The sequence below is a fragment of the Aulostomus chinensis genome, chromosome 12 (assembly GCF_037954235.1).
Source record: "Aulostomus chinensis isolate RoL2024-O1b breed Wild chromosome 12, RoL_Achi_v1.0, whole genome shotgun sequence".
NCBI lineage: Eukaryota > Metazoa > Chordata > Actinopteri > Syngnathiformes > Aulostomidae > Aulostomus > Aulostomus chinensis.
This window is the reverse complement of record NC_141331.1, coordinates 17,806,206-17,829,747: the sequence shown is the minus strand read 5'-3', so window position 1 is coordinate 17,829,747 and position 23,542 is coordinate 17,806,206. Positions and strand designations below refer to the sequence as shown.

The following is a 23,542-nucleotide window of genomic DNA, read 5'->3' as shown; positions in this document are numbered from 1 at the left end:
TACATACAATATACATAACACATACAACACTCAAGTAAATATACTTTGTTACTGTCCATCTCAGTCATGTAGGAATGTGAGTCTGAATCAATTTTCTTTCCATCCTCAAGACCTGGAAACAATGCAGGAATATGCTGGGAAGGTCGTGAGGTGAATGCAAGCAGCAACATTACAGGGAAGAAGGTACGACTTCCCTCCACAGGACATCTTACCACGTCATGTGTCAACAGGTGCAAGACAGGAAACGACTAAATTCCTAGTATGTATATGCGCACTTGGCTCGGCTCACCTCCTGGCGAGTGTGAATGGTGCGTCTTCGGGGTTCATGTAAATCCCGCCCCGGTTCTGCTGAGGGATTCCGTGTGTACTTTGGCCAGGTTGTTACATCATACATAAATACAACATTATCAGTGTGTTTGTGGAGTCACTTACTGCTGTCGGTCAGATTGCTGGTCAGCAGGTCAGATGTAGGCCCGTTGCTGGTTTTTGCTGTTTCTATCGCCGTCTTTATGTCCTCCATCCACTTCTCCATCTCTGTGAAAGAACTACGGAGAGAAACGCACAAAATGGATCGGATGCTCAATACGCTGAAAGAGTAAAACAGCTGCGAGTCATGGAGGGACGGCCTGAAACCCTCCTGCTAACATGTGTTTGTCCAAGTGTCCTGCCAAAAAAAGACAGGAAGCCACTTAACCTGAATGAGCGAAATGTTAGCTTGAAGGAGAAGAAGTGTGCTTTTTTTGTACAACTCAGGATTTTTCTGCAAGTTGAGAGTGCAAAATCTCGACACTCCAGAGGAAGCAGCACAGGGTGCTGCCACCATGAGTTAACATCAGGGGTTCTTACCTTGCTGCCACCACCACAGACTGCTGCTGTCCCACTAGGGTGAAGGCGTGAGGCACACCCCACTCATCCTCACTCTCTCTGATCTGGAGGAAGACACAGAAAGACATCAGAGAGCAGGCATATCTAGGACAGCCAAGACCAAAATAGACAGACAGAGGAGAGACGAAGGGAGAGAGGGAGGATTAAACATGTGTAGCTGTCCTGGAAGAGTGCATGTATGCACGTGCGCGCACATGTTTGTGTGTGTGTGTGTGTGTGTGTGTGCGATCTCAGATGCTGAAAGAGCTGCTATTATAAACGATTGCTGCAGCTTATTGGCTGTAACCAGGATCTAGTGACAGTCCTTTCTGTTGAGATGAGAGACACTTACTGTCATGCCATGAAGCGGCAGCTGCCCGTGCACTTTGAACTGATTGGTTGCCGTCATCCCTCGGCTCGTGTACAAAATAACGTCGTTGAACTATTTTTAGGAAAGACACGAAAACAAGAAAGGAGGCAGAAAAGGAAAATGAACAGCCTTTCAAAAAACAAATTTGTTTTTTGAGACTCAAATTAACAATGTAGATAATTCTACATCAACACATATGTTCCAGCACCTACAACTTAGATTTATTTACCATTGCAATAATATCTATTTTTTCCCCAAACGTAAATGTTTATTTTCTTTTTACAAAATGTGTAAGAATAGAATTAAAATATAGAAAAGTCGTACTTCTGCTGTACCTCATTGAACTCATACAAACTCTAAAGCGCTTCAAAAATAAACGCATCATTTATTAATACACTGCCAAATAATCGAAGCTATTGTGCATATTTTAATACAAATGAATGTGGGGGACATTCATGTTCTCAAGATACTCATTAGGCTCGGCAGTAAATCTCCTTGTATTTTTATGACGTTTGGGTTTGTTGAGACATTCTCGTGGTCTGACTCTGGACGAACATTGTACTCATGTGGCTCTGCTGGACTTTCCCAATATCATTAGACTGAATAGATTAAATACTAATACTGAAATGAGTAATTTTATGCGGGTTTTACAGTTCAACAGCTGCAACGGCAATGACAGATGAGGCTACGGAGGAGACTATGATGTGAATGCTAGCAACAGTTGTTTGTAATACCTGTTACTGCCACAGGGTGGAGACAAATGCTCTACACCACAGCTTTAACAGTGTACAGCACATGTTTTTACTTTATGTTGTTTGTATTCTGCTCATGTGTTCTGTTGCAACATTTTGTTTCAAACAGGCCATAAAAGATGTCTGACAATTATACCTGAAATTAAACATAAATGTGAATGACAAAGAGGGAACATAAATAACTCATGGTAAACACAAGATTGACTATAAATCAGAACGGAATATTCCCTTTTGTTTAATTTAGGTAATTGATATGACCTTATCTAAATATAGTAAGATGTTACCAAGAAAAACATTCTTTGCTGTAGGCCTTTTCCAGACAGTTTGCTAAGGCAGCCAAACCTGATGAACTCCTAGGAAAAGAGGGAGAACATACAGATATCTTAGACACAGCCACTGATGGTGTAATACGTAAAATCGACTTGGAATTAGAATCTTTTAGAAGTCTGGTTTTTGTGTGTGTGTGTGTGTGTGTTCTTTTAAGCTCACCCGACCAGGAACAACAAGATTGTCAACGCCAATCAAATCCTTCTTCAGCTCCAGAAGCTTTTGGAAGTTCTCCATCTTGATGATGTTTTCCTGGAGTTGCTCCACCACCTCAGACACATCAGCCAGAGCAGCTAACAGGGAGAGTCAAATCAATTAAAACCAGCGTAAAATAATAAACATACATTCAAATGAACACGAGGCTGAAGCGTCGTACCTCTGCAGTCCCTGAAATCCACATGAGTAGCTGGGTAGTGTTTGCACAGACGCTCCAGGATCTGCTTGTAGTGGATGAGCCGATGCAGCGGCCGCAGGATGAAGACATTAAGGGGGACATAGCAGACTTTTTGCAGCTCAAACTCCCTGCAGAGACCCTCCACCTTACGGGACGCCCTGCACGCCTTCTCCAGCTCCACTAGAACTTCAGACTGCTTATGCAAGTTTGCTGTCAGCGGCTGTGGACGGATTTAATTTGGAGAATGTCACACAAATCACAGAGCAAAACTATAAAACAGAAACTTATTGAGAGTTTTTGCCCACTTTCAAGCTTTGAAGGTTCTTCAGCAGCACATCTCCAATGCGCTGATAGTCCCCTTTGATATGAGCATTGGAACGTCCTTCCCTAAAAACAGATAAACATCTCCGAAACATTATGAAGCCATTGTACACAGGTAATGAATCAACTGAGCTGCAGAAAAGAAAAAACAAAACAAAACCAAACCTCATTGATTATTCAGCAAAATGTCACCTTGTGCATGAAACGCAATGAAGTTAGTGAGAGCCGTATAATGAAGGAAGAAATCCACCAGCAGGTGTCTCCCTTGAGCGTAACTTTCCCCTCAGAGGTGAAATAATCAGCCGCTCTGAGTGGATTCATTCAGAATATGTTATTTATTTATTTAACAGACAGCTTTCTAATCATGTTCACAACAACAAAGCTATATATCTGCTACGGCTTTCAATGCGCAAAATCATAAAAAAGGGACACATACAGTGCCAGAAAAATTTGCATTTGAGTGCAGTTCCTATCAGACTGGAATATTAAGGTCGGCTTTAATTTGGAGTTCTAACAATATAGGCCGACAGAGGCGTGGTAATAAAAATACTATCTGTCTGCAGTCAATGGCCGTAAATTCTGACAGCCTGGCTTTATGCGTCACTGTCTGCCTCTGTGTGTGTGTGTGTGTGTGTGTGTGTGTGTGTGTGCACACGACTCAGTCTGTGTGTTAGATAAAGCACAACATCATTAAGGAGATCAGACAGCAGAGACCCACAGGCAAGAAAAAGCCCGCTTTGGTGCAGAAAGACTGTTGCCATGGAGATGATAACTCCTGAGGTCATCTAAAAAGGACTGGGGATTGCTCTTTCAGACGAAATGCCAATAAAACTCATTAAAAGAGAAGTTTGTGAAAATTGGACTTAAAAAGTGAACATGTTTTGAACCCTACAGGGACTGGTACTCACCACAGAGCCAGTCTCTGCTCCACCTCCCTGAGAAAACCTGTGTGGAAACTGTGCAGAGGCTCGAACGTAGAGAGGACAGTGTTCTTCAGAGAGTCTGGAGTCGCCTCATCCTGCCCCACAGCGTTCTGGAAAGACTGAGAACATCAATGTAGGGATGCAGTCAGTGCCACAGTCGCGGTTCAGACACATTCCCATGACTTTTCCACAACTTCGGGGATATATTTGATCACACAATCACTGAAATGCCATAGAAAACAAAAACAAAAACTCCAAGTTTAGCGGCGTATAATGACCAGCTGCGCTGCACAACATTTTTTCAGCTTCAGTCCAATACTGACACTGATTAGAGCTTTTTCTTCTTGAACATTATTATTGCTGTTCTTTAAAACTGCAAAATCATCTCAACATATTTCCAAGACTTTTGCAGCTTTATTTTTCAAAAACTTCCAGGATTGCAAATTGCCAACTTTGAATTCCATGACTTTTGCCTGGTTTTTCCATGAACGCATGAATCCTTAACGATGTAAAACAAATCTTTTGCACAAGAGTTGTTCCGATCACAATTCCAGGATTGGAAAGTCCTCTGATAGATGGTGAAATGAGGGGGATGGGTATCGGTGAGCGTGCCTCAGTCAGACAGAGCTCACATTATACATGAGAAAATCCCAGCAATCAATCATCAACCTTTCTAGTTATAAGGCTGTAAAAGAATAAATAACATCTCTCTTTTCCACTTCATAGTTTTGGAAAGATCATCGCGAAGCATGAACATCTGTTCTAGGGTGAAGTTACAAATCTTTGACGGCTTAAAAGTTTTCCACTTTGAAGGGAAAGACAGACGCCACAGAATAATACTAGAACAGACCAACGAAATAAAGCTTACTTTAATGTATTAAAACTAGAATGGTTAACAAATAAAACATTTAGCAGCATTTCGTGGTTTAATGTCTTAACCAGGAGCTTGAAGCTCTCAAGCACAGTTGATGATCACATGAACGACACGGGTCAATTCAGCGCTAATGCGGGTTTAACCAGAACACTTCAGCCTTTCCGTCTTTGTTTCTGCTGTTGTACTTCAGCCGTGCAACATCTCTTAAATCCTTTAATTGCCATGGAATGAATGGAAGAATCAATAGTCAATCATTCTAAACACTGCTGTTTCACTAGGTTAGCCTGTGATGGGGTCGGAGCGAGCAGGCAGAAAATAGCTGCATCAAGGTGATGTGATGGAAAAGGGAAGTGGCTTTTAGAACACGCCGCTGCTTCTAGAGGGGCATGAGAAGACGGCCAGAGGGGCAACAGCTGGTGTTCAGATGACTTCACCAGCAATGACTGGGGTATGGGAAGAGAAGGAGCTAGAGAAGGAGGCAGCATGCGCGCGCGCGCGCGCGCGCGAGCACACACACACACACACACACACACACACACACACACACACACACACACACACACACACACACACACACGCACGCGAGCACTCTTGCAGCTGAAACAAGAATGAGGGCACGGGCCAACCCAAATATTTATGAGATGTGTGAAAGCCTTTTCTCAAAATTAAAAGATGAAAAAGCTGCAGCTTTTAAAGCCATCAGTGAACAGCAGCCTTGAGAGAACCTTCTCCTTCATTCAAGTCTGATTGGTGCCGCACTTTTAATAGTATAGCTTTTCTGCTGCATTTCCTTTGAGATAATAGGAAATGAAATTACGCTCATGCCCAGCCAGAAAAATGTAAAGCAACAGTTTAAAATAGGGAGGGAACAGAGCCACTGTAAATCGTTTTAAAATGAAACACGGTGTAGTATTCACAGCCTTGAGTGAGACAGAAATATATCTCAGAGAGCAAGTGTGGTGAATGAATACAAAATGTAATCGCATCTGCCACAATACCCTGCCTGCCTCCGTGTTTTGGCGGGCGCTCTGCGATGAAGCAGCTAACCGGAATAATCAATGTTTTCTCCCCAGAGGACAGCGAAGGAGAAAACAAACAGTGGAGCCGCATGTTGGCAGGCCCACTCTGGCTGTCTTACCACCGTCACCACCTCCAGGTCCTTCACATACGTCCTTTCAGTGGTCAGCAGCTCCTTGGCGATAAAGTAGGCCCGATCTGTAGGGAACCTCTGCAGAGGTAGAAAACACACAGGGAGAGTGATGACTGTGTATGGAGCCCTGGAGTGGCCATAGAGAGAGACAGGAAAATATTTAGATATAGTGTGAGGCCATGAGATATAACTTGTTCCCTCAACTTAGTCATTTTTGAAAATATTATATCTTGCGGTCACAATTTGTTAAATTGAGGAAAGAAGTTATATCTTGTGACCTCAAAATAACTTAAATTCAGGAAAAGTTGTGAATTATAGCCTAAAAATATCTATGCTGACCTAAAAGTTGTACCTTGTGGCTACAAAATTACTAAATTGTGGGAAAAAGTTGTAATTTTTGGCCTTGCAATGATTATTTTTCTTACTCTCATTTTTTTCCACTATGCCCACAAACAAACCTCAGAGGTTGGTAACTATGATCTCTGAGTCGGTGGTGTGGTGGTGGACCCCGTTTCTCCAGGTTGATTTAATGTAAAAACGCATGTTCTGTTTCAGTGGATAATTCAGAATAAGTTACTTTTAGTATGTGACTAAACTTGGAGAACTATACAAAAAAAAAAAACCAGCACGCTAAAGCATCTTAAAGTAATTATCGTGCACAAACCTTCCTCCGAACCTCGTCTTCATCGTCCGTGCGAACGCTGCAGGCGTCATTGAGCAGCGGGCTGGTGAGGGGGGAGGGTTGTCGGCCGTCTGGACTGTGACTGCCCAGCTCCATGGACTTCTGACCATTCACCATGCCGTGTAACTGACCGGAGGACGCCGACAGGTACGGGCTGTTAGAAACCACTCCTGCCAATCAGCAACAGCAGTTACAGGAGAACAAAGTCACAATTAAAGGGATTCAGACACGAAATCTCTGGACAGACAAGAATCATGTGAAGAAATCATATGTATATTCATGCTAACCCTAAAAACACCAGTGACATTTTCTAAGTCTTGAACTAACAATGTAAGAGGGCAAAACTGAAAGCAGCAATCTTAACAGGAGCTGACTCAGGATCCCAGTCCTCCTGGGCCACGCACAGAGACATGATGATGTCTAGCTGGGCCGTCTGCCTCCAGGAAGTGGAAAATCAGCAGTGACTCACGGTAGAGTCCGGACAGCTCTGGCAGCCTTGGTGCAATATCAATCAACACACACGCTAAGATGCATACTGGGCTGCATGAGCTTAATTTGTGTCTCAACACTTTCCACTGAGCTTACTTACTATGTTTTAGCAGAAAGGTGCGTATCGCTCTCTATGCTGTCCTCTGGCGTGTCAGCACAAACACAGTCATGATCACACGCACACGGGGTTACTCAAGTTTAGTAGCAACACTACAGAGAGAGGAAGTGAAAACCACAAATACACCTACAGGTTTGCTCCAAAACTACAGGGAGGATGAGGAGGGAAATGCTAAGGTCTACAAAAGAATATTCTGAAATCTCACTTCATATAAGTCATCTTTATTGACTCTACTGTAAAATATATACATGGTTAAATTAACCAATCTTGAGAACAGCAAAAAAAAAAAAGAATTTCCAGTGAGCTTTTTGATGATGTGTGGAAGAGAATCTGTGTAAAATCCCAATTTAAAACAAAAAAGTCGTCTAAAATCAAGACTTGTGGGACACGACATGATTCCTGTTCCTGGTAATGAGGCAGATTATTAATTATTCAACCAGTGAATACAAATCAGTTGTAATAGCGACAAAGTGAGTGGCAAAATGCCTGTATATTAATGAATGCACTGTTCTATAACTCAGCTCCCAATCTTAGAGACGCATGATTCTTCTGCTTTGCTCCCAGTGAGTTCTGCAATATGAAAGTAAAAAGAGTACATACATGTAAAGAGCTGGCGTGGCAGGAGACCACTAGGAGGGCGTCACGCCTCGGTCCTGGTTTAGAGCAGCATGCATTAAAAACACACACCCTGAAGGACATCAGTGGTTGCAAACACACACGAGTCACACCCCCACAGATCTGAAGAGCCAACACGCACTTCTATGTTACACGGATTCGAAATTAAAGAAATGTCTGCTTCTTCACATGCCGACGATGACGTCAGGTCTACGGGGGACCCTGTGCACCAGAGAGAGCTCCCTAAAACTGCAGGGATCCAGGTACTTAACCCTCTTGTAAATGTCTCATTGTTCATGTCTGATAATCAGGGATGCACGATAAATACAAGTTTAACAATATTGACAAAGGCAATTTTCAAATTGAAAATTGGGCAATTTTTTTTAAAGAAAATTTTGGGTTAAAATATAGTTTGAACTCAAACGTCGCAGCGCGACAGACGTCCTGCCTGTTCTGCAGATTTGAGAGAAGATCGTTCTTGATACAGATCTCATTGCAATTTCCATTTTAATGAGATTTTTCAGTGAAAATAAGGAAAATGACGTGACAAAATAACATTCCCTCTTATGTCGTTAAGCATATTGCGATATCAGTCGGATTTTTTTTCAAAATCTTGCGGATCTGAAGCACAATAATATCATCTCGGTATGTCGGTCGTTCAAGATTTCTTTTCATTTGTCAGCATCTCGAGGATTCCATGTGTTAAAATATAGGATTTGAATGCTTTTCCAAATGTTTTGGTAGTCAAGACCTGTTTTTCAGTGAGCACTATATACGAATACGAAATGAACTTGTTTTAATATAGATAACATTGATATTGGAAAATATAATTTGTTATCCAAGTCAGTTGAAAAATATCACTGTATCAGATATTGACAAAAAAGTTCAAATCGTGCATCCCAATCGACAAGCTAACTCTTAAATTTATTGTTGCCATAGAATTTAAAAGAATCCAGCTAAGTGCCACTTAATCTAAAAAAAAAAAAAAAAAAAAACCTCCCAGAGAGAAAATGGTGCTTGATGTCAGTGCTAGAAATGTCTGGAAGCTCAGTGAAAGCAGTCGACAGTGATGGATGAGCAGAGAGACTTGGTGCTTTGAGGTGTTGCCCTTAAACTGCCTTTCACAGATACAGCACGCGCGCACACACACACACACACACACACACGCACGCACGCACAGCCAAATATAAAGACCTGCTTCCATTTTCCTGCATTTTCCCAAGCCCCCCCTTCTCTCTCTCTCTCTCTCTCTCTCTGAATGATTAACAGTGAGCTGGATCTTTGCAGAAACAGGAACCAAGCCACTGGTGGCGTGATTGTATTTCCACCACACGCACGATGAGTGACAGATCAGGTTTACATGCAGTCCCAAGCTTGGAGAAGAAAAAAAAAAAAAGATTAAAAAAAAATGACACTTTCATGCTGACAGACAAGTGCTGATATTGGACAAGGAGAAAGGGGAAAAAAGAAAGAACAGACATGTGAAATACAGATCATCACAAAAACAATATGAATGAAGGACAGACGTGCAAAAGAAAACTGAGAAGGAAAACAAAGTGCAGTGCCATTTCATCAGAAAGATAGCAATGTCTTAAATCTTTGGAAACAAATAAAATGTTTGGACACCAAAGCTGTTAGTCTCATGTGAACAAAACCCTGAAAATGTACACGCATGGACACGTACGTTAGGCAACACAAAGGTGAAGCAGAACGAAAGAAAAGAAGTAGACCAGCTGAGATGAGTCACGCGGGTCCTGTTTCACGTCTCCGGTGCTCAGTCTGCTATAACCGCCGTGTTGTACTGTGGACGTGCTTTGTGAAAGTCAGTGGTTAGGAGCCATAAAGTGTTTCTGAGTAGCGCAAGTACTTCTGAGACCTTCACCTCAGTTTAACCGGGACTTGAAGGTTTCCGTTTCAAGTTAGAGCAGAGAGAGCCACAAACAAACTGTATTGAATACCAATAACATTAACATCAGATGCTTAAACTGATATTTGCAACTAATATATCAATTTGTCACCGTTCTGTTTCTATTTAACCACTACAACAGAACACATCAGACACGTGTCCAATGTACCATCAACAGTCTTAAAAAAGCAAACGAGACATGACTGTTACCAACACTTCCCTATACAGTTGAAAATCCCCACCACAATGATACATCCACAGATCATTTTAGAGACTGGGACAATGTTAGGTTTGCAGGAAGCAGTATAAAAACTCACTAGTACTGTCAAACCTTCAAATAGACAACTGACAACTTTTTACAGACATTTATGAATCAAAATCCAAGTGTATCTTCCCTATCCAAAGACATAAGGCATCTTAGAAATGGAACCAAGCATCCGATAACTCTGCAAACAGTGTTGAAGAATTCATTCTAACGTCAAAGCCTCATAAACTCAAGGAATATGAGCAAGAAGTGCAACTGGAATGATCTTTTTTTCACTAAAATTATATGCATAGCAGATTTAATCCCTGGCTATTGAAGGGATAATTTGTAAATGCCTGGAAAAGCTAGCGCTGGTATTTCTTGTAATACAGCTTTGTTCCTCAAGGGGCAATAGTGAGCAACTGTGAGTGTTGTGCCTATTCTGTCCTGACAGTTAGACACAATGGGGTGTTCTGACTGCCCCTTGACACAGTGACTCGTTTGCCACTGTTCCTACCCCTGCTCCTGGTTCAGCAGCCACATCTGGCAATGTGCACTGTTACGCAGATGATGAGACATTATCATAATATTCCAGACCCGGGCAGGCCTTGTTAAAAGGGGCAACTGATTGGGAGTGCTGGCTTATTCAGAAGACAACAAATTGCACCTTTAAAAAACCCAACATGGCACTTGTGTTATTTTTTTGAAGGGATATGTTAATAATCAAAGAACCGGGAGACTGAAAAGTAAAGCTTCCAAAACCCTGAACCATCAAAGGGAAATACCTGCCAGTAAAAGAGGGCAAGATAGGCATGACTCTAATAGGTCATGTTTGGCCAAAGAAGGCCATTGTTAACGTAGAGATCCGAGTGGTTTCTTGAGAAAAATACACTATCACCTAAAAGGACATGTTTTCCATCAAAATAACCTCCAAACATTTCCTAACAGCTGAATATCTGACCGTTCTCTTCATCACTGAAGACTTGGCAAGTGTCCTCATCTGCCTCCTCATCCAGCTGGAGGCTACCGAAGGAAAACTTGTTTCTAGGTAACATGGACTTGGCTTCTGCCTCCACTGGACCACCAAACATAAGAGGGCTGCTGCAGTCACCCCTACTGGTCTCCCCCTCAGACTCACTGGACTCTGAAGCAGTAGTACTGCAGCCATCATTCATTTGAACTGCTCCGACATGTGTGACACCAGCCTGTCCTATGCGCTTCTTCCCTGGGCTGGTCCTGGACCTACCAGGGGCTGAGAGGCCATTAGCCACCATGCGGCGCTCAAGAGCAGCCATACGTTCAGCCCGAGACAGAACAGGACGAGGTTCTTGTCCCAGTGATGATGTTTCCAGGTCTTGGTCTGTGACAGGGTGGCGTCGCCCCTTGTGAAGCTTACGTAAGCGATGAGAGCGGCTTGGGAGAGGGGAGAATCGACCCTCGTCAAAGTGAGGGGGAACAGTGCAATAGCCATTCTGTTCAACATGGCTGACGGAGCCCGCCTGAGGCAAAGTGTTCACCATAGCAGTGTTGGGGACACTGGCTGAACCCATAGCATGAGGGCTTGTGACGGGGCTGCTGCTGCTGTGTGATTCTCTATTGTGAGTAATGACCACAGGGCTATTGAGAAAACTTTGGTGAGACCTTTGGAGTGCCTGCTTGGAAGACTCATTATAGTTCATGTTAAGTGGTGGTTTGGAAGAGGAAGGGGACTCCCTGTACCGCATCCTACCAAAAATGTGCTCCTGCTGGGCTTGGATAGCCCCATTAATGCTTCCAGAGCCAGACGGGCGCCGAAGCATGGCCTGTTCCCTGTAGCTCTGGGTCATCCACCCACCTAGGTCCCTGCTCATGTCATAATCACCGTCTATATCACTGAAGTCAATGTAATGAACAGGAGAGTTGCTGCCTTTAGCAGCCCAAGATGCTGAACCTGTAGCCAGGTGCTCTGGGTGGGCCGGTCGTGTTGAGCCTCTTGTCTCCTCCATTCTGGACACGGACCCTGTCCTGTCCTCATGGCCGTTCCTCTGGTGAGATGGGCTCGCTCTTGCTATCCGAGACGCCGAGGGGTCTTCTGAACTCACCAGCGCTGACTCCTTCCAATGACGCCTGGGTGAAGAGTCGACTCTGTCCCCGGGAGCACCACTCTGAGGTAGGGAAAGAGAGCATTTCTAGATTAAATTTTCATCATTATCATGTTAAATTCAATGAAAAAGTGTGTATTGGTAAATAATGATGCCCAACTTCAAGGTACCCTGTGGAATTTCAAACTTTTGAGGATCAGGGTTTTACCAGGTGTACAAAAACATTCCTCTTGCATCTGACTGATGTTGAGAAGTTTGGATACATCTCTTTGCAATACACTTACAGCTTCAGAAAAAAGGTTATTTTTCCAACTTATTTCAACAATGCAGATTTTGACATTCCTTTGTGGTGCTACTTCAGCTTTCTTTCAGAGGCCAGTTTCACTGACCATCATGATATTCATAAGCTGACAGACTAGATGCTGTGACACACCGAGACACTCACTTCTGTTGGCACTTCATGGTGGCGTGGAGAAGGCAAAGGAGACAGGCGGCTGTTGTGTTGGACCCGACTGTGTTTCCTGGTAGACAGGATGTTGAAGGTCAGTGTTACACACTCTGAGCTCCCTTTCCTGAACCAAATATGTCAAAAGTGACAGGAGTCCTTACCTTTCAAAGGGGATCTTTTTAAACTCAGACTCCCTCACATAATCAATCACCTGCTTTTGTGTGCGTCCGCTACAGAGACGAGTACAAGGAGAGATAATATGAGCTACACTATCCGGGCAGAGCTGTAGTAAGTGGAAAAATGAAAAAATGAAAGCTCTCTCCACCTGAATCTAAAAGAGGAGCCACGTGTGAACAGCACCGGCTTGGGTTTGGGTTTAGGCTCCTCAAAGAGGCGGAAGAAGGCATGGTATTCAACGCAGATCTTCCAGAAAACTTTACAGCAGTCCCTGCTGGCCATCAGAAACTCCAGAGTGTCTTGATATGAACTCTATGGAGACACAAAGACACAACTTAATACACAAACCACTGACAGGCTTTGCACCTCATACAGTGTTCTTCAGGAGCATATTATCATTCGTTCTTAAGTCAAAGTCCACTTGTGAGCTCCTGAATACTAGTCTGTCTTGTAATACGACTTTGCGCCTCTCCGAGACCCTCAGAGACCAGCTGACAGCTAGTTAGCTTTGTGCAATAAATGGCAGTATGCTTTTACTTACTCTAAGCTAAGATATTTCCCAAAAGGTTGATACATTCTTTGAACAACAGAATACAGTCCCACGGGGGATTTCAGTTTACTTACATTTAAATCTGGCCTCAGCTTGATGAGGAAACGTTTCCTCTTGAAGCTCAGTTTTCGAACTTTGGACCAGTTGAAGGCATTTATCCTTGTGTGTCCCTGCAGTAAGGAAAAATACTATTTACAACAAACTTTGCAACCAACTCGATCGACTGAAGTGAACAGAGAAACGAAAGGATCAGTCTAAGGGATGACCTACAAAGGAGGTTGACTGACCTGAAAGACCAGGACGCCTGTGTGTGCAACAGCAAGGCTTAACCTTGATCCTTCACGGTCCTTGGCAGGGTGGAGCCGGATCCCGTACATCTCCAGCCTGCGCGCCACTTCTAGTAACTGATAGTCTGATTCTGCTGGTGTTTGACCCCTAACGATGTAAAAAAACACCAGTTTAAGTCAAAGACTTTTGATGCTTTACATTTTGTCAACAAAATCTCAAGAAAATACCCAAACATCATCATGACGTATATGAGTCTGGCATGCCTTAATGCTCCACTGGAGTCTAAATTAAACTACATTTATGCTGTTTTCTGTATCCTCTGCTTCTGTCTCATGTGACCCCCTGCTCGTCTTCCAAGACCAGGCTATGAGATTTGTCCACATGAGGGACAGGTGAACCAAAACATGACTGAAACTGCTACCCTGAAAGCACCACCTGGCCTGAAGGTAGATGTCTGGCAGCATTTCAGATTCAAAAAAAAATTGGACCATTGAAAAAGAGCTGGACAGAAGCAAGGCCATATGCAAGATGTGCAAACTACTTGTAAAACATTGTGGAAATACCTCAAATCTCCCAAAATATTTAACTTGACATCAGCAAGAATCAACCGCACTGGAGAAGGCATCTACAGTCAAGGTAAAAAAGCTTTTTGCAAACAATTTGCAACACTTGTAAAACAAACAAACAAACAAAAAACAAAAAACAAACAAGCAAGACCTTTTACAACAATGTAAGTTTGATACTGACAATGAAATACCACCAAATGAACTGATATTAAAAGGAATCGCATTCAGACCTTCAGAATCGGAAAAACTTCGATTCAGGAAATCAGTAATGAATCCCACCCTGTTAACTTGTTGGAGTCAATCTTCACCACAGCTTCTTCCTGCTAGTGAACCAAACGTGTATTCATCCACAGCCTGTAAAACAGGACCTTTTTTTTTTTGTTTTTGGCCTGTTTCGCCCCTTTTCTAGACTTTAGCGGCTTCAGCCCCTCTGCCAATCTGGCGAGAGATGTACACAATCGCAAGCTCGCCAGTTCCTTCCTTTTCACCCGAGTGATGTGGCGCGGGACACAATCTCGCTCTGGTAGCTTGAGTATTATTTTCTAAAACCTGATGTTTTAGGAAACGTCTAAAACTGCATGAATATTTAATTATGTGTCCAAGACGAATTAACGGCTGTTAACAAGACCGGCATTGAGAGTTAGAGGGTTGCATTAATCGTGTTTTCATGGGATTTATTGATGATAAAAAACAAACACAACGCCCGCCTTGTCCTTTAACCTGTATGTTGCTCTTGTAAATCAGTCAACAGAATTAACAAGGTAATTTTGACCTGCCCTGTGTGAGATGCACAATTCGTTAGACTTGTTTTGTACTACTTTTATCCTGAGTTTTTAAAGCTGTGGTTAAACATTTGGGAGGGTGCTGTAAATGCTAACTAACTTTCTAACTCTTATTATTAGAGAAGCCTTCCAGTTTCCTCTGTGGGGTAATTAATAAGAGCCTGAACTCAGCATGGCACTGAGCCAGAGGAACTGCTGTTTCACTTATCCACTAAGAAGCCATTCAGAAGGGAAAAACACCATTCAAAGACAGTTGTCAAATCTAATAAAGCTTCCATCATGTAGCAGCTGACCGCCCACTGCGTGTTCATCACTGGCGCAGCACAAAGTTGCATCGAGGTGAGACGAAGACGGTTGGTTAAGTTTTGGCTCATATTCAAAACTGTCCAGTGGTGAGGAGATTTCAAGGGACGAAGGTAGAAAGAGGTCTGGACAGCTTTCAGTAATCTGCTCTTAGTAGAGCTCCATGTGGGCACTCGAGCACACCCTTGTACTTATATCTTTGTGAGGACTTTCACTGATGTATTATATTCCCTAGCCCCTCACCCTAAACCTAACCATCTCAACTGACTGCCTGACCCGAACCTTGATCCTAAACCTAACCAGAACCCAATTCTAACCTTGACCCTAAAACCAAGTCTTGACCTTTAAACGGCCCTCTGAAGATGTGAGGACCGGCTAAAATGTCCTCACTTTCCAAAAATGTCCTCATTCTAAGAACAAGAACACACACACACACACACACACACACACACACACACACACACACACACACACACACCTGTGCACCACACACATCTAAAAATAGACCTGGCAGCTTTGGGATTTATTTGGTGGGCTGAATGATATTTAAGTCCTTTTTGGGGGAGAACTGCAACCTTTTATGGTAAACAAACCCTTGTCCAGCTCTTGCCCAAAGCTATAAAATAGCATACAAAGACTTACAAAGCTTTTCTAATACATGATTAAGTACAGCACTCTGAGGAACCCCTTTATTCAACGGCTGCTTTCCTGTATGTGTCACCGGCATAACAAAAAACCCCAGTGGGACAAGGTCCCAAACAACTTGAGTGAGCAGAATTATTTGTGTTCAGCTACAGCTGCAGGGATCAAATAAACACAGCTGAAATAAAACTACTACAGTATGAAAGGGGTCAAAACAACACAGAGCCAGCGATCAAGAGCTGCCCAGCCACGGTTCAGTTACTCACAAGTTCTTGGAGTGAAACTCCATGATCTTATCAATCAGGGGCACTTGATCTGGGATGTAGTTATTGTTGAGGAGGTGTGACCGGCACTGGCTCTCCTCAAAGTCCCCGATCTCAGCTGAAAAGTTAAGATGGAAAAGTTATTGTTGCTAAAAGCAGTGGAAACAACTACTCCAAAATACAGACATTTTTCTACTAAAACTTTCACCATGGTAATAACTCAGAAATATGTTAAGGAAATGCTAAGTATTTACTGGGAAAGCACCACAATCTGTGTGTGTGTGGATGTTCTTTAGTACTGCTGGAGGATTATGGTCAGGCCTCTGACTAAAAGTTATCCACAGTAAAACAGACATAATTCATGTCCAATAAGCTGGAGTGTATGGCAGTGATGGATGATGTGCACTAACTGTGTTTTCACAGAGTTTTCGGAGACGTTCATGAGGGACTTACACTGCATAATGTGAGAGACCATCAGAGCTGCACTGCTGTCATTGCAGGTCAGGCGCCCGCAAGAAAGATCCTGTTTGACCTGGAGGGCGAACAGGTACCTGGATACAAAACATTTACGAGTGTGAGAACTAACACAAGTACAGTATGATAGCTGATCTGAATAAGACTTCGACATGATGCCAAATAAGCAACTAAGAACACATATAATTATCATTCTTCGCTTGTGAAAAACACACATATCCAGCGTACAGAATCCGAAATCAGAAACATGGCAGCCATGACGTGTGAATCGCATAGCCAAGGGGGGAGAATAAACATTCTGGGAACCAGAGCATATGGTGTTTTATGCCTCCACAATTGCTTTCAGCCACAGCTGAAATCATTTAAAAGATGTTTACTCAAATGCCAACTGGAAGACACACATGATGTAGAGATGAAGTGAACGTAATGATGTGGAAAGACGCTCACCTAGTCAGCTCCTCCAGTAGCTGGGCATGGTCCGGAGGAAAGAATTTCACAGCAAACCTCAGGATCGTGTGCTTCGGCCCTGCGTGGGAGAGACAAGTTTTAAAACAACAGAAATAGATGAAAGACGAGAGTCACCAACCTGTCCACCGTGACTGGTGCACATTTGAAGTACATCTTTTACATTAGGTGAAGCGCGGTTGTTTCTTTCCACCACCGACCATCACCAGAAATAACCACTAATGCTGGCTCTGTGCTGATGGAAGTCCGGTCAGAGAACTTAACGCTGTCATGTCTGGTGCCTTTACGTTATGCAGAGGCGGTAAAAATGATAAACCTGACGTCAGAAGTGAGACGATGCGAGGAGAACACAGCGCAGAGAGCTTGAGCGTCATCCCCGGATACACATTTCAATTAGCGGTTCCAATTTATATTTTAGTTTGACTCAATCGCAATAAACGGTTAAAAATAATGCTGAAATAACTGAAATTACGACGCTGGTTCGTACAAAGTATGAAACCATTCCGTCTTACGTCTTCCCAAGATGACATCATATACGTCTTAAATTGCTTGTTTTCTAAATGCAGTAGGGATTTGATTAAATTAAGGCTCAAATTTTGTTCTGAAAGTAACTAAAACACCTTTCTCTGCTAAAATCATCAGTGGTGCGTGGAGGGAAAGGTTGGTAACCTGCGAGCTATCATAAATATACTTCCTCTTTAAATGAAGGGATTCACTTGAAACAAACTTCCCCTTAACTTAACCACTACCAGATTTAATGGGGTTGCTTCACCTCCAAATCTAACAGCAAGACAGAGACAAAGATGCATGGAGAGAAAACATTTTGAAACACTTACGTCTTAGTTGCTTGATAATCGGCTTGATATGATCCAACCAAACCTGTGAGGGAAGAAAAAAAAACAAAAAAAACAACATCATTATGACTTCACACGAAGTTCTGGGAAATTTAATGATGATCTGTTTCACTTTGTTCCTTACTCACCACCATCTTTTGATGGTTCTGAAACTCCAGGCCAAAGTAATCGCCCTCGATGAGATTCATGTGAGAGCACACCAGGTCAAACAGCACCTTCCCTGAGGCTCTTTGCTGTGAATAAATGTAAATAACTTTGGTTAAAATAACACTCCGCAGAGGTTTTACGTCCATGCCCACATTTCTATTTTTAATCAGAAGATTTGTTTTGAGTGGTTCAACGCAATGTGACATTTCACAGAACTTCAGGACACCCCAATGACAAACACTAAAGTACAGGCCGAAACAAAGGAGAGTTCTGTTGCCCTGGAGGTTTAATGGTGCCCAAATGGAGGAGAGGTCTAAATACCCCAGCTAACCTCCTCCCTTCTAACCAGGCTCCACTAAAAAGCCTCCAAGCTGCAGCTAGACTCGGGTTAGACCTCAGCTTTGATCTCTGTTTTCACTCCATCGCTGTCAGGCGATGTACAGGTTGTGGCTGACACACTATCCTGACCACCTCCGTCCTCACTCGCCCTGCATGCAGTACAAACTTTGAAGACTTTTTAACAGCCCACTTTTAGAATAATACTTGCTCTGGGATGATAGAAAGAAACTTTCCGATGTGAGGTCAAATAAATGTCAAGGATTTCCACTGTTCTTCTGTTGTGGGCGCCCTGAGGAGACACAGAGCTCTATTGGGTGCACAACAGGAGGGTTTCTGCCCGGCTGCTTCCTCGTGACTGGTTTGCACAAGTGTGGAGTGTATTACAGAGTGTTTATAGTAGCTGCTCCCCCTGACGTGGGTAATGATCCAGGCTTGTGTCTGAGAATGTTTCAAGGAAGCAAATTCTCCTCTACTAGTACACAAGAGGACAGTAGGTTGCTAGGCTACTAAAAGTATCCCCCTTCACACAGCTTCTAATCTGACTGGCCTGTGCAGTGTTTCAAATGCAGAGAATAACACTATCTGTGTTTCTATTAAAGCTTAAAGAATTAAAACTCAAGCTCTACCAGCTTAGTGAGAGGGTTTACACTTCTACACCCGAATCCATAATCTTCGCCAAACAAGCCCATCCCTTCCCCTAACTGGTCCTCCCTGTGTGAAGTGCCATCTCTCTCTCTCTCTCACACACACACACACACACACAGAGGGCATCCTCCTCGAGTGCAGACCAGCTGTTTCCATATCATCACAAGGGAGTCCTCAAGGAGCCAAAACATGCCCTCACCAAACACACACATCCCTTGGTAAGAGGCAACTGGATAAATTCTTCTGCTCCAGAGAAAACGGAGCTAAACACAATAGCGCACTCTAATATCCAGCTTTCTAAATCTTCTGTCAGTGATCCAAGCAGAGATGGGTAAGGCCGCGGCTGATTGGAACCGGCCAGTGTCTTGATTAAATGCAGCTGTTGCAGACCGCCATTTGACACCGCTGCAGCTGACACAATCAGAGCTCCGTCTCTAATGAAGTTGCAGAGATTGACCGCCATTCTGCTCTGTGTCACATGACGTTCACCCTCAAGTCTCATTGCAAGGATATAACAAAAACTATGAGCACAGGCGTCCACTGGGGTTCGTGTAATATTTGCCGAGGTGAGGGAAAATATCCAGAGTCAGGCAGTAAAAAGGTTATATTGTCAAGAATGCATACATGTTACAAAAAATTCTATAATCAAAGGAATTTTTTTTGTTTCTGAACCTAAGGCCTGTTGTGTTTACCTAAAAAATTATGGAAATACGTCTTTGGGCTTTGTTGCGTTATCCTGTTCAGCTCCTTATTTGTTTCCACTTACGGGCATCGTAATCCGATATTTTGTAAAATTAATTATGTCGAACGAAATCATCCACTGTTCCATTTCTTATGGTATTCAGGGTCAAGGTACACTCTGGTCCATCAAGAGGCTCACATTTACAGTGTATAGACACACAACCATTCACACCTCTGGACAATTTCCTGTCACTGTTTAATCTAACATGCATGTTTTGGTGTGTTGGTTGGTGTCGACCAACCAACCAGCAGGTGTGTGTGTTCGTTGGTTAGCTGGCTTCATAAACCATTTGAATTTGGTGGAGGTGGCACGGTGGTGCAGTGGTTCGCACTGTTGCCTCACAGCAACAGGGAGTCTGTATGTTCTCCCTGTTCCTGCGTGGGTTCTCTCTGGTACTCCAGCTTCCTCCACAGTCCAAAGACATCAAGAGGCGACGAGGCTGATTGATACTCTAAATTGACCGTAGGTGTGACTGTGAGTGTGAATGGTTGTCTGTCTCTATGTGTTGGTCCTGTGATGGACTGGTGACCCGTCCAGGGTGAACCCCGCCTCTCTCTTGAAGGCTACTGGGATAGGCTCCAGCCCCATGACCCTTAACAGGGTAAACGGTAGAAAATGGATGGATGGATGGAATTTGGTAGAGCAATAGCTAATATTACATGGGTGCTAATATGACATGGGACAGGTGATAAACTTTGGAGCGTATCTGTATTAAACTGTAGATTATGGATCCTGAAGATTATTCTAGGCCATTGAAAAGATATAGCTGTAGCAGTATTTTGACATTTTACATGTCATAAACGAATTTGGAGAAAAAAAAGAATATTTCCAGAAAAGGTTTTGATTGTATTTTAATAGTTTTTTTTTTAATAGGTTTTATTATAGTAGAGCTATTTTACATACCACAGCCAATATATTAGATATTGTAGCATATTTCAATGAAATTCGTTGAGATGATGCATTCCTGGTGAGGTTATGGATCATGTTCTAGACAGGAGATCTGTAATATCCATTTTTGGCACTGTAAGAAAATGTAAGAGCTGATTTTGTTGATATGTTAATTTTCACGAAGGTGTACGTTCTCTAGTTCCTTGGATGTTTCGGGTTGAAATGATTGATGATGATTTGAGAGGACTTTGGGAGACAAAAGCCATGTAACTGTGTCGTGAATTCTACCTCACAAATCAATTCATTGTATTCATAAAAGATCACATTTTTATCTCCTGTTCATCTAAATCTTAACAACAATTCAAACAAAAATCTGTGTTCAAGTATACACCATGGAAACAGAACAGTGGAAATACTGTAAAACCCTCTTTGACAATTGAAACACGTTTGCAAATACAAGACTGAAACTTTGACTTCTTCACCCAAGGTTACAGTCTTATGAAAAACATCCCATTCAGAAGTAATTTCTTTCATTATCCCTAATGGCAAAAAATGTCACCGATCTCTTTTTTTCCATGACTTCTATCTGTAAAAGCAGCGGCGCTAATTTACACAAGAGCAGAGTCAGACGATGCCTCCTGATTCAGTGGTCTCAGTTCCAGGCCAGACGCACTGGGAGGGTCTGTCTGGGCTCATTACGCTTGAACATAAGCTCACAGGATGCTGCTACTGTTTACATGTGTATGGAGCGCGCTCGCATCGCTACACTGACCTCCACATGCTCCAGCTGACAGAAGAAGGCTAAATAAAGATGACAGCGATGTCTGCACACATGTCCGCTTGGGTTTCCACTTCAGGGTAAAGCTAATAGTCCCGCCCCCCTAAAACCCCCATGCCTTGTTAATAAGCTCCTGTCAGCACAAAAAAAAAAAAAAAAAAAAAAAAAAATCCCCCAACAAAAGGTCAGGTGTAAAGCCCCTCTACTGTTCCCCTCCCGGAGATATTGGTACAGTCCAGTTCACCCACGACGCGCCAGGCCAAGCAGTGCTTGCCAAACTTCTCCTGGGGGTGTGGGGGGTGGGTGGCATGGGTGGTAAACAGACTGCCAAAGCCTTTCGGCTCCAGATATGCAGAGAACAAAGAGAATCCTGCCTGGTTGAGTATGAGTCTTAGTCACGGAGCGCTGGAGGAGTTAATGATGGCATTCAAGCCAACTGCTCAGTTGTGTTGAACTGGATATCAGCAGGGATTTAAGAGTTTAATTATTTGATTCGACTATGTGTTTTCATGTGTCGTGGCTCCAGTGGTGTCAGTCCCATCTTAATACATAATGGAGCGATCATCTCACAGTGGGAGACGGGGAAGATAGTGTGTGATTTAAAGAAGGCAATATACAAATAGAAGCGTACAGGAATGAGTCCTTAAACGCCCAAATAAGTTGGCATCGTTGAACGCCTGTTTCCTCCATCTCAATGTCAATGAGCTTCATCAAAGAATCACTCATCAGCACAGATTCGTTCTTAAATAGCTTGTATGAGTGATATACCAGAACTTCTTACATTCATCAATATTCTCATTTTTGGGATTTTCTCTGATATATGAACAAACTCTATGAGTGGTGCTGACCTGTCAGACCGGCTACGCACAAAACACCCATCACTCCTGAAGGCACTTAACGCGGAGTAAAAGATTTTGTCTTGTCCATGAATTCAAAGACATTTTCAGTTTGCAAACATAAATTACATTTTAGAATTCAGAATCCTGGTGACATTATTACGATTAGTGATTGACTTCCTAGCTGATGTCTCCTTTTACCAACCAACAGAACAGACGAGAGCGCTCAGGTCACAGTCACCTCTGGTGAATGAGCGTGCAGCCTCACCGACGTGCATTACAGAGATTAAAGTTGTCACTGTAAGAAATAGACTACGAAATGCAGGATTTGATTTGTGCTTTCTTGTGCGTGTTTAGGCCTACTAACATAAATGAACAAATAAAATGTTGTTATCCCAGCCTGCAGCAGCTAACAGCAGCACCAAGGATAAAGACGTAGCCGACGGTATTTACAAATTTTCCATGAAACACGATGACAACGAAATGTGGTTTAAGTTCGTGCGAATCTACAATAAAAGAAGAATATTTTACTCAGTCAGAATGTGGAGGTACAGCAGCTGAAACTGCTGACATTTACATTCCCAGTTACACCAGTATCCTCTCCCACATCCCTTCATGTTACTGTCGTAGATCTCTTGCTCTGGTGGGACATGTTCTGACATTCTCTTTCACGTAATAGCTAACGATTTCTTTTATATGTCTTGCCGTCCACCTTGTTCACACAATGGGACATGCTGTAAAGGTGCAAACACAGCTGAGAGGAGCTTGGTGCCTTGATTTCACTCTTTCCACTGTTAAATACTGAGTGTTTCTGTTGATCTATTTTTCTGGGAACATGGCGTCAGTTTCAATGCGCGTCATTCTTCTTGCCTGTTTTTTGTGCCAGTTTCACAAATGGAGCTGGTTTTTGTGACAGAAAGCTGACCTTATGTGACATTTTGAAGGTGTTGATTATGATGCTAATGAGTGTTTGGGGAACGCTCGTACAGCTTCACCTCAAGCAAAAAGTAAGAGACATACAAACATGTTCTTGAATGAGGCCAAATGGATTTTTTTGGATGACTTCTTTGCTGGGTTTTGTTCTACACCATAAAGAGGACTGAAAATACCATCCATCCATCCATTTTCTACCGCTTGTCCTGTTAAGGGTCGTGGGGGGGCTGGAGCCTATCCCAGCAGCCTTCAGGCGAGAGGCGGGGTTCACCCTGGACAGGTCGCCAGTCCATCTCAGGACCAACACATAGA

General features: G+C 43.0%; 2 protein-coding genes across 3 annotated transcripts in view; both read right to left on the bottom strand.

The window, feature by feature from the left end:
* LOC147252324 (FERM, ARHGEF and pleckstrin domain-containing protein 1-like) overlaps positions 1 to 23,542 on the bottom strand; it is a 60,492-nt gene that overhangs the window by 5,769 nt on the left and 31,181 nt on the right. For both annotated transcript variants that reach the window (XM_086220596.1, XM_086220595.1), the window contains exons 3-23: positions 18,051 to 18,155; positions 17,905 to 17,947; positions 17,051 to 17,129; positions 16,583 to 16,680; positions 16,133 to 16,247; positions 13,573 to 13,720; positions 13,360 to 13,455; positions 12,884 to 13,047; positions 12,720 to 12,788; positions 12,556 to 12,631; positions 11,960 to 12,173; positions 6,640 to 6,827; positions 5,964 to 6,053; positions 3,937 to 4,070; positions 3,013 to 3,094; positions 2,690 to 2,927; positions 2,476 to 2,606; positions 2,271 to 2,339; positions 1,217 to 1,306; positions 847 to 929; positions 433 to 545 (exon numbers count right to left, since the gene is read on the bottom strand). In XM_086220596.1, coding sequence (XP_086076722.1) covers positions 433 to 545; positions 847 to 929; positions 1,217 to 1,306; positions 2,271 to 2,339; positions 2,476 to 2,606; positions 2,690 to 2,927; positions 3,013 to 3,094; positions 3,937 to 4,070; positions 5,964 to 6,053; positions 6,640 to 6,827; positions 11,960 to 12,173; positions 12,556 to 12,631; positions 12,720 to 12,788; positions 12,884 to 13,047; positions 13,360 to 13,455; positions 13,573 to 13,720; positions 16,133 to 16,247; positions 16,583 to 16,680; positions 17,051 to 17,129; positions 17,905 to 17,947; positions 18,051 to 18,155 — 2,425 coding nt within the window. The remainder of the gene's footprint in view (positions 1 to 432; positions 546 to 846; positions 930 to 1,216; positions 1,307 to 2,270; positions 2,340 to 2,475; positions 2,607 to 2,689; positions 2,928 to 3,012; positions 3,095 to 3,936; positions 4,071 to 5,963; positions 6,054 to 6,639; positions 6,828 to 11,959; positions 12,174 to 12,555; positions 12,632 to 12,719; positions 12,789 to 12,883; positions 13,048 to 13,359; positions 13,456 to 13,572; positions 13,721 to 16,132; positions 16,248 to 16,582; positions 16,681 to 17,050; positions 17,130 to 17,904; positions 17,948 to 18,050; positions 18,156 to 23,542) is intronic.
* Positions 6,843 to 11,942, bottom strand: LOC147252325 (uncharacterized). The gene is made up of 2 exons (XM_086220597.1): positions 7,247 to 11,942; positions 6,843 to 7,152 (listed from the first exon to the last, which is right to left on the bottom strand). The coding sequence occupies exon 1, from the start codon at positions 11,877 to 11,879 to the stop codon at positions 10,971 to 10,973; it is 909 nt and encodes a 302-aa protein (XP_086076723.1). The 5' UTR covers positions 11,880 to 11,942; the 3' UTR covers positions 6,843 to 7,152; positions 7,247 to 10,970.